Raw genomic sequence first — 13,963 nt, 5'->3', positions numbered from 1 at the left:
CTACACTGTCTTTCCTACCATGGGAAGAATATGCAGAATAACTCTTCAATAATCCAACAACCAAAGACAGATCTTACATTAGTCAAGCAATATGAAACAAATTTGAGATGTTTCATGCTTTTATGAAAATGTGAACTTAATACACTTGTACTGTTTGGGGCCCTGCACATTTTCAGATATGGAGCCATCGCAGAAACATTCTCCATTCCGCCATAACGAAAACATTTATTGTGTGTCATATCTCCCAAACCAAACATGATAACACAGAAAGGGTGAGGTCTGCAACTATGTTTTGTTGGTCAATGATTCCAACGGTGCCATGTACACCAGAAACAGTTCTGATTGTTATATAAAATGGTAAAGAGCCATGGTAAGCAACGGGAAGAATTCCAATAAAAACACATTCTGACAACGTACGCAAAATAATATTATTTCAGCTGTTGTCTTGCCGCTGCTGTTGTGAAAGTGGATACTGTGTAAATTCAAGGAACACAGGAAGGCCTATGAAAATATCTGGACATAGATTTTATAATATTAATTTGGGTAGATGCTAATATGTGTCCTATTTCACAACGTGTTTTTTGCATCTCACTCCCCATGAGACACCCTCGGAGAGTGGGGTAACGGCCAGGGTCTGCAATTATTAATAGTGACTCTGGCGCAATTAAGGTTAATTGCCTTGCTCAAGGGCACRTCGACCGATTYTGCACCTTGTCGACTCGGGGATTCGAACTAGCAACCKTTCAGTTACTGGCCAAACGCTCTAACCGCTAGAGAGAAACCCCACGCCACGGAACGGGCGGTATGAGCTGTGGGTGGGGCCAGCCTGGTCTGACCCTGCCCACCACACGTGTTCATTTGAGGAAGCTTTCCAGACAGACAAGCGATGGGCAGAGCGGGGTTCGTATGTAGCTCAGTGGGCATGTTTAGTACAAAACTGTTTTGGTACAGTGCAGATAGAAATGTTATTAATAGAACTGACATGATTGATTCTAATCAGAGGCATGTTTGTTCTACATAATACATTTCCATGCATCTAAACGTTTGCCAAAGTTGTGTCCCTCCTGCTGAACACTAGCCACAATAACGATTAGCCACAAAAGTAGAATTTGCAGTTTGCCTTTAAAAAAACTCCCTCATTGAAAGCAAAGCAAACAAATACACAGGGAAATCATGCCATATTTGGACTAGATTGGAATGTTGTTACATCATTTAAAATGAAATACAATGATTCATTAGTTGGACCAAAAAAACTGTTGAAATCCAACTGTGGAAGTATTAAACTGCATAATTGCATTGGGGGCATACTTCTACGCACTATAAAGCCTTAGCTACGGATTGTGCACCCATGAAATGGGGTATCAGSGTACTCAGTGACATCCACAGAAAACWATTCTCAAGAGTATAAACAAATATTAGCGTCTTAGCTCTTATTGCAGAACAATGACTGTGGAAAATCACCTTCAAAGTCAGTATATTGTGTGCATTGGACAATCATATTGCACTGTACAGTCTAACCCAGGGTTTCCCAAACTCGGTCCTGGGGCTCACCCTGGGTGTACGTTTAGTTTTTTTGCCCTAGTACTACACACAGCTGATTCAAATAACCAACTCATCATCAAGCATTGATTATTTGATTCAGCTGTGTAGTGCTAGGTTAAAACATTTGCACCCAGGGGGGGCCCCAGGACCGGGTTTGGGAAACCCTGGCCTAACCTATAGATTATGCCCCCATGAAACGGTGTATCAGCCTACTCAGTGACACCCACAGAACACAACTACAGTGCATTCCGAGATTATTCACAATCAACTTTTATCACATTACAGCCTTATTCTTAAAATTTATTAAATCGTCCCCCCCCCCTCATTAATCTACACACTAACCCCATAATGACAAAGTGAAAACAGGTTTAGAAATGTTTGCAAATCTATTAAAAATAAAAACCTTATTTACATAAGTATTCAGACCATTTGCTATAAGACTCGAAATTGAGCTCAGATGCATCCTGTTTCCAATGATCATCCTTGAGATGTTTCTACAACTTGATGGAAAAACCAAGCCATGAGGTCGAAGGAATTGTCCGCAGAGCTCCGAGGAAGGATTGTGTCGAGGCACAGATCTGGGAGGTACCAAAACATTTCTGCAGCATTGAAGGACCCCAAGAGCACAGTGGCCTCCATTTTTAAATGGAAGAAGTTTGGAACCACAAACTCTTCCTAGAGCTGGCCGCCCAGCCAAACTGAACAATCAAGGGAGAAGGACCTTGGTCAGGGAGGTGACCAAAAACCCGATGGTCACTGACAGAGCTCCTCTGTGGAGATGGGAGAACCTTCCAGAAGGACAACAACCATAAGCACACAACCACGACAACGCAGGAGTTGCTTTGGGACAAGGCTCTGAATCTCCTTGAGTGCCCAGCCAAGCCCGACTTGAACCTGATCGAAAATCTTCGGAGAGACCTGAAAATAGCTGTGCAGCGACGGTCCCCATCCAACCTGACAGAACTTGAGACAATCTGCTGAGAAGAATGGGAAAACTCCCCAAATACAGATGTGCCAAGCTTGTAGCATCATACCCAAGACTTGAGACTAGAGGTCGACCGATTAAATCGGAATGGCCAATTAATTAGGCGATTTCAATCGGAAATCGTTATTTATTTTTTTTACACCTTTATTTAACTAGGCAAGTCAGTTAAGAATACATTCTTATTTTCAATGACGCCTAGGAACGATGGTTAACTGCCTTTATAGGCGAGAACTACAGATTTTACCTTGTCAGCTCAGGGATTCAATCTTGCAACCTTACGGTTAACTAGTCCAACGCTCTAACCACCTGCCTCACGAGGAGCCTGCCTGTTACGCGAGCAGTAAGAAGCCAAGTAAGTTGCTAGCTAGCATTACACTTATCTTATAAAAAAATCTATCAATCATAAAATCACTAGTTATAACTACACATGGTTGATGAATTACTAGTTTATCTAGCGTTCCCTGCGTTGCATATAATCGATGCGGTGCGCATTCGCGAAGAAGGACTGTCGTTGCTCCAACGTGTACCTAAACATAAACATCATTGCCTTTCTTAAAATCAACACACACACAAGTATATATTTTTAAACCTGCATGTTTAGCTAAAAGAAATCCAGGTTAACAGGCAATATTATTAACTAGGTGAAATTTTGTCACTTCTCTTGCGTTCATTCCACGCAGAGTCAGGGTATATGCAACAGTTTGGGCCGCCTGGCTCGTTGCGAAATAATTTGCCAGAATTTTACGTAATTATGACATAACATTGAAGGTTGTGCAATGTAACAGGAATATTTAGACTTATGGATGCCACCCATAGATAAAATACGGAACGGTTCCGTATTTCACTGAAAGAAGAAAACGTTTTGTTTTCGAGATGATAGTTTCCGGATTCGACCATAAATGACCTAAGGCTCGTATTTGTGTGTTATGTTAAAATTAAGTCTATGATTTGATAGAGCAGTCTGACTGAGCGATGGAAGAGCACCAGCAGGCTCGTAAGCATTCATTCAAACAGCACTTTCGTGCGTTTTTCCAGCAGCCTCTTGCAATGCTTCGAGCATTGCGCCTGTTTATGACTTCAAGCCTATCAACTCCCGAGATTAGGCTGTGATAAACCATGTGAATAAATGACTTAGCAATTAGTTAGCGGAGAGGTGAACGCGCGTCAAAGTTAGCTAGCTTTCAAACCGTCACTCCGCTCTGGAGTATTTGGCCCTGTCAAATGGGGGCGTTTCTTTGCAACAGTCTCCGACGCTGCGGTCTCATGACAGAGTTTGCTCCCATGGTTTGCTCTCGGGCTGAGCGCTCCTTGGTTCACCTGGGTACATTTTCCTAAGTCTAGTCAGTGTTACTGTGCTGTGACGGGCTGCTTACAGTGAGCTCTCCTGCCTGTAGTAGTACTCCATAGCGTCAGGAAGTTACGGTGGCAGAGGATCTCGCTGTTACCGCGCACGCCTCTCTGCTATCTCCGGAGCTCACTGTGGTCTGAATCTAAGTATTCTCTAGTTCTACTAGGCATACAGGGTCGAGTTACTCTCCCATGATGCCTGACCTACCGGGCTCCTATATACATCTATCCCGCCGACTTCTCCGGATCCCTGCTTCACTGTCCTCCCGACCTTCGAACTGTTTTCGCTAAGTCTTTATAGATCTGCTAATGCAACATAACGCCAACTGAGACTTGTTTATTCTGAGTTATTGAATGTGATATGAAAGCCAACTGGAATTATTCCCTGATTATGTATCTTGACCTTTAATGAACATTTTGAAAATTTGGCTCTCTCTAATTTTCTCCTTCTCTCTCTTTCTTTCTCTCGGAGGACCTGAGCCTAAGGACCATACGTCGGGACTACCGGCCTTGGGTACTCTCTTGCTGTCCCCAGTCCGCCTGGCCTTGCCTGCTATTCAGTTCATTTCAACTGTTCTGCCTGCGTTATTGGAACCCCTACCTGTCCCAGACCTGCTGTTTTTCAACTCTTAATGATCGGCTATGAAAAGCCAACTGAGATTTATTCCCTGATTATTATTTGACCATGCTTGTCATTTATGGAAATTTTGAAAATCTTCTCTCTCTTCTTTCTCCGGAGGACCTGGGCCCTAGAGACCATGCGTCGCCGGACTGCCACCCGTGGTGACTCCTTTGCTGTCCCCAGTCCGCCTGGCCTTGCTGCTATTCCAGTTTCAGCTGTTCTGCCTGCGGTTATGGAACCGCCACCTGTCCCAGACCTGTTGTTTTTCAACTCTTGATGATCGGCTATGAAAGCCAACTGAAAATTATTCATGATTATTATTGACCATGCTTGTCACTTATGAACATTTTTGAACACTTGGCATAGTTCTGTTATAATCTCCACCCGGCACAGCCAGAAGAGGACTGGCCACCCTCATAGCCTGGTTCCTCTCTAGCGTTTCTTCCTAGGTTTGTGGCCTTTCTAGGAGTTTTCCTAGCCACCGTGCTTCTACACCTGCATTACTAGCTGTTTGGGGTTTTTTAGGCTGGTGTCTGTACAGCACTTCGAGATATTAGCTGATGTACGAAGGGCTATATAAAATAAAATTGATTGATTGATTGAGTAGTTGTTCCCTTGCTCTGCATGGTAACGCTGCTTCAAGGGTGGCTGTTGTCGATGTTGTTCCTGGTTCAAGCCCAGGTACGCGGGAGAGGGATGGAAGCTATACTGTTACACTGGCAATACTAAAGTGCCTATAAGCACATCCAATAGTCAAAGGTACATGAAATACAAATCGTAGAGAGAAATAGTCCTATAATTCCTATAATAACTACAACCTAAAACTTCTTACCTGGGAATATTGAAGACTCATGTTAAAAGGAACCACCAGCTTTCATATGTTCTCATGTTCTGAGCAAGGAATTTAAACGTTAGCTTTCTTACATGGCACATATTGCACTTACTTTCTTCTCCAACACTTTGTTTTTGCATTATTTAAACCAAATTGAACATGTTTCACTAAATTGATTTTATTGATGTATTATATTAAAGTTAAAATAAGTGTTCATTCAGTATTGTTGTAATTGTCATTATTACAAATAAAATAGGCCGATTAATCGGTAGCGGCTTTTTTGGTCCTCCAATAATCGGTATCGTGTTGAAAAACTATAATCGGTCGACCTCTACTTGAGGCTGTAATGTTTTCTKCCCCTCCCAAAAGATAAGAATTTGTAGATTATTGGACCTCTTTCTGGGATTCACCGACAAACAGGACCACACCTGTCCTGCTGAGGAGTGACGGACTCCATCCTAGCTGGAGGGGTGCTCTCATCTTATCTATGAACATAGAGCCCCGTCTAACTCCTCTAGCGCTACAATGAGATAGCCTGCCAGCTTAGTGAACTCTGTCTGCCACTAGCACACAGTCAGTGTAGTCAGCTCAGCTATCCCCATTGAGACCATGTTTGTGCCTCGATCTAGGTTGAGCAAAACATACGTAATCGCCTTAACAATATCACTGGAATAAAGACCTCCCTTCGTCATTATTGAAAGAGATTGATCTCACATCTCAAAATAGGGTTAATTAATGTTAGATCCTTCACTTCCAAGGCAGTCGTAGACAATGAACTAATCACTAATCATAATCTTGAAGTGACTGGCCTGGCTGAGAGATGGCCCAAGCCTGATGAATGTAGTGTTAAAATGAGGCCTCTCCGCCTGGTTACACTAGTGACCATATCCCCCGTGCATCCCGCAAAGGCGGAGGTGTTGCTAACACTTATGAGAGCAAATTGCAATTTACAGAAGAAAAAAAAAGACTATTTTGAGCTTCTAGTCATGAAATCTATGCAGCCTAGTCAATCACTTTTTATAGCTAGTGTTTACTGGCCTCCTGGGCCGTGTACAACGTTCCTCACTGAATTCCCTGAATACCTAATCAGACATTGTAGTCATGGCAGATATTCACATTTTTGGTGACTTCAATAGTCACATGGAAAAGTCCACAGACCCACTCCAAAAGTCTTTCAGAGCCATCATCGACTCAGTGGGTTTTGTCCAACATGTCTCCKGACCTACTCACTGCCACACTCTGGTCATAGTTTTGTCCCGTGGAATAAATGTTGTGGATCTTAATGTTTTTCCTCATAATCCTGGACTATCGGACCACCATTTTATTACATTTGCAATCGCAACAAATAATCTGCTCAGACCCCAACCAAGGATAATCAAAAGCYGTGMWATAAATTCTCAGACAACCCAAAGATTCCTAGATGCCCTTCCAGACTCCCTACACCTACCCAAGGACATCAACGTACACAAATCGGTTAACCACTTAACTGAGGATCTTAATTTAACCTTGCGTAATACCCTAGATGCAGTCGCACCCCTAAAAACAARACATAGGTCACAAGAAATTTGCTCCCTGGTATACAGAAAATACCCGAGCYCTGAAGAAAGCTTCCCAAAAAATTGGAACGGTGATTGCGCTCCACCATTTCCGTTCCAACTAACTTGGATAGACAGTACCGTGCAATATCGAAGAGTCAGTCGTAGCCTTAACAGTTGCTTAACACTGCTGCTCGATCATCCTATTTTTCCAACCTAATTGAGGAGAATAAGAACAATCCAAAATGTATTTTTGATCCTGTCGCAAAGCTAACTAAAAAGCAGCATTCAACAGAGGTTAGCTTTCACTTCAGCAGTGATAAATTCAAACTTCGAGGAAAAGATCATGATCATTAAAAAACGAATTACAGACTCCACTTTGAATCTGCGTATTTCTCCAAAGCTCAGTTGTGCTGAAAGAGCTACTTCCTGTGCTTGRCCCTCCTGTTGAAGAATAAAAATAGCTCCCTATCGACCAGATGTGTACCAAACTCACTAAATGTGGCAGTATTAAAGCCTCTCTTGAAAAAGCCAAACCTTGACCCGGAAAATATAAAAAACTAAAATCGGCCTATATCAAATCTCCCATTCCTCTCAATACTTTTTAAAAAGCTTTTGCGCAGCAACTCACTGCCTTCCTGAAGACAAATAATGTATACGAAATGCTTCAGTCTGGTTTTAGACCCCATCATAGCACTGAGACTGCCGTCGTAAAGGTGGTAAATCGGTCCTCGTGCTCCTAGACSTTAGTGCTGCTTTTGACACCCTCGATCATTCTCATCCCAAATTGGTCTACACGGACAAGTTCTTGCCTAGTTCAGATCTCATCTGTCGGAAAGATAGCGGTTTGTCTCTGTAGATGGTTTGTCCTCTGACAAATCAATTGTAAGTTTCGGCGTTCCTCAAGGTTCCGTATTAGGACCAATATTGTTTTCACTATATATTCTAACTCTTGGTAATGTCATTCGGAAACACAATGTCAACATTCACTGCTATGCCGACTACACCCAGCTGTACATTTCGATGAAACATGGTGAAGCCCCAAAATGCCTACCCCGAAAGCCTGTGTCTCAGACATAAGGAAGTGGATGGCGGCAAATGTTTCACTTTTAAACTTGGACAAAACAGAGATGCTAGTTCTAGGTCCCAAGAAACAAAGATCTGCTGTTCAATCTGACAATTAATATTGATGGTTGTACAGTCGTCTCAAATAAACCTGAAGGACCTCGCCTTTACTCTGGACCCTGATCTCTCTTTTGACAATCATATCAAGAATATTTCAAGGACAGCATTTCTCCATCTTTGTAAAATTGCAAAAATCTGAAACTTTTTGTCAAAATTATGCAGAAAAGCTAATCCATGCTTTTGTCACTTCTAGATTAGGTTACTGCAATGCTCTACTCTCGGCTACCCGAACAAAGCACTAAAAAACCTCAGGTAGTGCTAAACACGGCTGCTAGAACCTTAACCAGGACCAAAATATTTGATCACATTACTCCAGTGCTAGCCTCTCTACATTGGCTTCCTGTTAAGGCTACGACTGACTTCAAGRTTTTACTGCTAACCTACAAAGCATTACATRGGCTTGCTCCGACCCATCTCTCCGATTTGGTCCTGCCGTACATACATAGACATATGCTATGGTCACAAGACGCAGGCCTCATTGTCCCTATAATTTCTAAGCAAACAGCTGGAGGCAGGGCTTTCTCCTATAGAGCTCAATTTTTATAGAATGATCTGCCTATCCATGTGAGAGACGCAGACTCKGTCTCGACCTTTAAGTCCTTACAGAAGACTCATCTCTTCAGTAGATCCTATGATTGAGTGTAGTCTGGCCCAGGGTTGCGAAGGTGAACGGCAAGACACCGGAATCACGAACTGCCMTTGCCGTTTCTGCCTGGCCGGCTCCTCTCTCCACGGGGATTCTCTGCCTCTGACCCTATTACGGGGGCTGAGTCACTGGCTTACTAGTAGTGCTCTTCCATCCAGTCCCTAGGAGGGGTGCATCACTTGAGTGAGTTGAGTCACAGACGTGATCTTCCTGTCCGGTTTTGCTCCCCCTCTGGCTTGTGCGGTGGAGGAGATCTTTGTGGGCTATACTCAGCCTTGTCKCAGGGTAGTCAGTTGGTGGTCCGTTGATATCCCGCTAGTGGTGTGGGGGCTGTGCTTTGGCAAAGTGGGTGTGGTTGTATCCTGCCTGGTTGGCCCTGTCTGGGGGTATATCGTCGGACGGGGCCACAGTGTCCCCTGACCCACTGCATGTCTCAGTCTCCAGTATCTATGCTGCAATAGTCTATGTGCCAGGGGGCAAGGGTCAGTCTGTTATATTTGGTGTAATTCTCCTTTCTTATCTGGTGTCCTGTGTGAATTTAAGTATGCTCCCTCTAATTCTGTCTCTCTCCCTCTCGGAGAACATGAGCCCTAGGATCATGGCTCAGGACTACCTGGCCTGATGACACCTTGCTGTCCCCAGTCCACCTGGTCGTGCTGCTGCTCCAGTTTCAACTGTTCTGCCTGCGGCTAGGGAACCCTGACCTGTTCACCGGATGTGCTACCTTGTCCYGGACCTGCTGTTTTCGACTCCCTCTCTCTACCRCATCTGCTGTCTCTAACTCAATGCTCGGCTATGAAAAGCCAATTGACATTTAAACCTGAGGTACTGACCTGTTGCCCTCGACAACCACTGTGACTWTTATTTGACCCTGCCGGTCATCTATGAACATCTTGAAGAACAATCTGGCCTTAAAATGGCAATGTAYTCTTATAACCTCCACCCGGCACAGCCAGAAGAGGACTGGCCACACCTCAGAGTCTGGTTCACCTCTAGGTTTATTCCTAGGTTCAAGCCTTTCTATCTAGCTGGCTAGACATCTGATTGAAATATCACAGACTATTTACTCATTCTCCGTGAGTCAAAGGGTTTTTGTTTGGGGGATTTCTGTTGACACGGCAGAGTTTCCCGTTGGACAAGGTGGCGAATGAATGCGCTGCTAACAAGGCAAAGCTGGGGGAGCTGACAAGTATAACGAGCATACATGAATCATTCACAGAGTTAGGCGCGATTAGAACGCCAATCAAGAAGCCTTGAGCAACACTGGGAATGCAATAAGTGCGTAAACGACAATGAACAAAATAAACTAAGGTGCGTAAACGGCATTTACCCACCACTACGTCCCTGGTTGGGTCTGACAAAACCCATTCATAAAAATCAATATCCTGCCAGGCAAGATTGAATCTATATTTTCCTGGCATTTTAGCCATCAATGTGACGTTTGGCGGCGCCTAATCAGTCAGTTCTGTACCTGCCTGTGAGTGGCAGTGTGGGTGGAATGAGCGAGCTCGCTTGGCAACCAGAGCGCAAAACACGAACTAATAAAACTCGGTAGTCTGCCTGGAAATAAATTCGCTAGACCAAGGCATTTCTAATATTAACGCATTTCCTCATTTTCTGTTCTCCTCTCATTTTAATTMAAGTGCCAACTTGAGAAAATGTCTGATTTAAGGTATTCCAGTACTTGAATTTCAGAGTGTCAAACTCGAGTACCTTAAGCACCTTGTGTGAACCCTACACACAGTATCCACATTCAAAGGCAGGGGAGACGACGACAGCAATAGTCAACGGTATGCCACAGAAATAATATTMTATTGCGTACATTTCTTTCCATGGCAGTCCACCATTATATAATAATCTGACCTGTTTATGATGTAGTACATGGCACCATTGTAATCCTTGACCATCAAAACATAGGGTTAGACATTACACGTTCTRTGTTTTCATGTTTGGTTCAGGAGATATGACGCAAAATACATTATTTGGTTATGGTGAAATGGAAAATGGCCGCTATGAGTCGTTTTTGCGATGGCTCCATATCTGAAAATGTTAAGGACCTCAAACAGTACAGGTGAACCAAGTTTCATGCTTTTATCAAAAAGTTATAATTTCCACATATCGTCTGGAATATGTGTGTATTTTGAGGTTATGTATATGGTAAAATATGTTTTTCAAAATGTGAACCTTACCTGGGAACTGATGGCATACTTGAGGTAGGACAAGATGAGCGGGTTGGGAGAAGGCCCAATCATTGCCTGCTCCATGAGAGCCTCTGGAACATAGGGAAATACAACAATAATGAAATCATACACATTYATTGTTTACTTTCCACTTCCCAAGCATTTACATGGATGATCAACATAAATCAGCTGACCTGCCAAGTTGAGGTAGTCCCATGTGGCTCCCTTTGGGAAGTTCTTTTTGATGTTGATGGCCCATTGATAGTCGCTCCAGCGCTCCTTCCAAGCCTGGAGGATGGCTTGTTTCAAATTGACCACCTTCATACTGACAAGAGCCACACACATTATCTATCAACCACATGCCTTACATGGAATTCAAGAGTTCGTTTTTTTGTATATGTCAATGTCATACGATGTATAAGCTCCATGATGTACGTTTTTCTTGGTGAAACTAGCAACAAAGTTGTGCATAGTCGACACTGCTGGCTCGCGACTTAGATGCTATGCATGCACCTCTGGTTCTCTGGTTTATTTATCTCTGGTTTATGCGTCGGACCGCAATGATGCTTGTAGTGCAGATCCGACACGCATGCATGAACCAGAACCAGTCTGGCTTTAAAGTGTTAAAGTTGTTTATTCGTATTTTGGAGAAATTACACCCTGCCCACACAGATAATTTGTCCGCGCTCAACCAACATCGTTGCTTTGGTGAGAAGTAACAAAAGTATTGAAGAAATCTGGAAAGGATATGTCAAAGAATACTCAGGCGCACGTAACGCGTCGCTATGCCCATGAACCGGGCATAACTACTACATACACACTCTACCGTACCGGATGAGACTTTCTAGCTCGTGTATTGTTTTCCCCCGTGTAGACTATGTTTGCAAGACAGTTGTTGACGAATTATAATGTACATTTGAGAAATATAATTATCTACCAAAAACATGACAAGCTAGCAATCTGTCTTCCTCAGCAAAGTGGCTGGCTAGCTAGCTACAGCTAGCTGTCTGTCTGTGCAGGCAGGGTGAAGTTAAACGAGAGCCCTGTCGTATTCATTATGAATACTATGATATACGTAACGTTAGATAGATAAACTACCAGTTAAATTAATACTCACATGAAACGTCGAGAATGTATAAATGTAACGTTAGCCTAACGTGGTACTCAGTCAGATTTATAAGACAATGAACGCCATCTTTTTCTCTTTTTTTTGTATWATAACAACATCGTTAGCATTGATTGGTCAAGAGAAACAGTTYTGAGTAAACAGCAAGCCCATTGGTTTCTTTCGTTCAAACCTGTCGTCACCACTTTTTGCCGCTAGATGTCACCACATTCCCACCTACAGTACCAGTCAAAATTTTGGTCACCGGTTCGTTCAAGGGTTTTTCYTAATTGTACTATTTTCTACAATGTAGAATAATAGTGAAGACATCAAAACTATGAAATAACACATATGGAATCATGCTCTTTTGCACACCAGTATTTCTTAGTTGCCACATCCTCATCTGCACATCTGTCACTCCAGTGTTATTTGCTAAAATTATATTACTTCGCCCACTATGGCCTATTTATTGCCTTACCTCCTTACTTCATTTGCACACACTGTATACATATTTCTACGTGTTATGACTGTACGTTTGTTTATCCCATATGTAACTTTGTGTTGTTGTTTTTCGCACTGCTTTGCTTTATCTTGCCAGGTCGCAGTTGTAAATAAAACTTGTTCTCAACTGGCCTACCTGGTTAAATAAAGGTGAAATAAAATAAAAACAATTTGTAATAAACAAATCAAAATATATTTAGATTATTCAAAGTAGCCACCCTTTGCCTTGATGACAGCTTGCAACACCTTGGCATTCTCTCAACAGTATGATGAGGTAGTCACCTGGAATGCATTTCAATGCCTTATTAAAAGTTAATTTGTGGAATTTCTTTCCTTTCCTAATGCGTTGAAGCCAATCTGTTGTGTTGTGACAAGATAGGGTGGTATACAGAGATAGCCAAGATCAAGTCCATATTATGGTAAGAACAGCTCAAAATAAGCAAAGAGGAAACGACAGTCCATCATTACTTTAAGACATGAAGGTCAGTCAATGTGGAAACATTTTCAAGAACATTGAACATATCTTCAAGTGCATTTGCAAAAAACCATCAAGCGCAATGATGAAACTGGCTCTCATAAGACCGCCACATGAAAGTGTCAGGACCCGTGCTAGAAAACAGTCACTAAATCGGCAGAACCCAGAAGATGAGGCAGACACAGCAGTACTAGAGATGGTGGTTTAATAAAAAATAGATAACTTCCAAAATACAAAGAAACCACAAAGTGGAAAAACAGCAAGGGAAAAAACAAACCTAAAAGACTAATCCAAAATACAAAAGAACAAAACCAGAGAACTCTGGAAAATCCAACAAGAGAAAAATATATGTTCACAACAAGGCTGGGCTGGGCTGGTGCTAACATACAAACACTGAGCAAGGAACTAAGGAACACACAGGATTAAATACTAACAAGGGAACGACATACAGGTGCAAACAATAATAGAAAGCAGGAAAACAAAAGGTACAAAAAAGGTGCAATGGGGACATCTAGTGACAAAAAACCAGAACAGTCCGGCCAAAACCTGACAGATCCCCCTCCTAGGAACGGCTCCTGACGTTCCTACCACGCTTCTCAGGGTGGAGGGCCCTGAACTGACGAATGAGGTCAGGTCCAGTATGTCCTTGGCAGGAACCCAGGAGCGCTCCTGCGGACCGTAGCCTTCCCAGTCCACCAGATAACTGCCAGACCGCTGCACCCGGCGGGAGTCCCAGTATCCGGTGGACGGATATAAGACCGACTGGCCTCCGATGACACGGGGCGGAGGGGAGAGTCTGCCTGCCGGAATAAGGGGAGAAAAACAACAGGTTTTAATAAGAAAATGTGAAATGTGGGATTGATTTTAAGGGATTCTGGGTAAGTGCAGGCGAAAAGTAACGGATTGACTCTCCTGGCAATCTTAAAGGGTCCGATGAATCTCTGGACAGCTTGCGAGACTCCACCCGTAGCGGTAAGTTTTTTGTTGAGAGCCATACTCTCTGGCCGG

At 43.0% G+C, this 13,963-nt stretch overlaps 1 protein-coding gene across 4 annotated transcripts in view; it reads right to left on the bottom strand.

Moving 5' to 3' along the window:
• The window catches only part of LOC111976733 (mediator of RNA polymerase II transcription subunit 24), a 35,479-nt gene extending 23,379 nt beyond the window's left edge, over nt 1-12,100 (bottom strand). For all 4 annotated transcript variants that reach the window (XM_070448129.1, XM_070448130.1, XM_070448131.1 and 1 more), the window contains exons 1-3: nt 11,992-12,100; nt 11,069-11,199; nt 10,884-10,966 (exon numbers count right to left, since the gene is read on the bottom strand). In XM_070448129.1, the coding sequence (XP_070304230.1) occupies nt 10,884-10,966; nt 11,069-11,198 (213 nt within the window). In that variant the 5' untranslated portion in view covers nt 11,199; nt 11,992-12,100. The remainder of the gene's footprint in view (nt 1-10,883; nt 10,967-11,068; nt 11,200-11,991) is intronic.
• Between the last annotated feature and the right edge of the window lie 1,863 nt (nt 12,101-13,963).

Source organism: Salvelinus sp. IW2-2015, linkage group LG17, assembly GCF_002910315.2.
Source record: "Salvelinus sp. IW2-2015 linkage group LG17, ASM291031v2, whole genome shotgun sequence".
NCBI classification, from domain to species: Eukaryota; Metazoa; Chordata; class Actinopteri; order Salmoniformes; family Salmonidae; genus Salvelinus; species Salvelinus sp. IW2-2015.
This window is presented reverse-complemented; position numbering and strand designations above follow the sequence as displayed.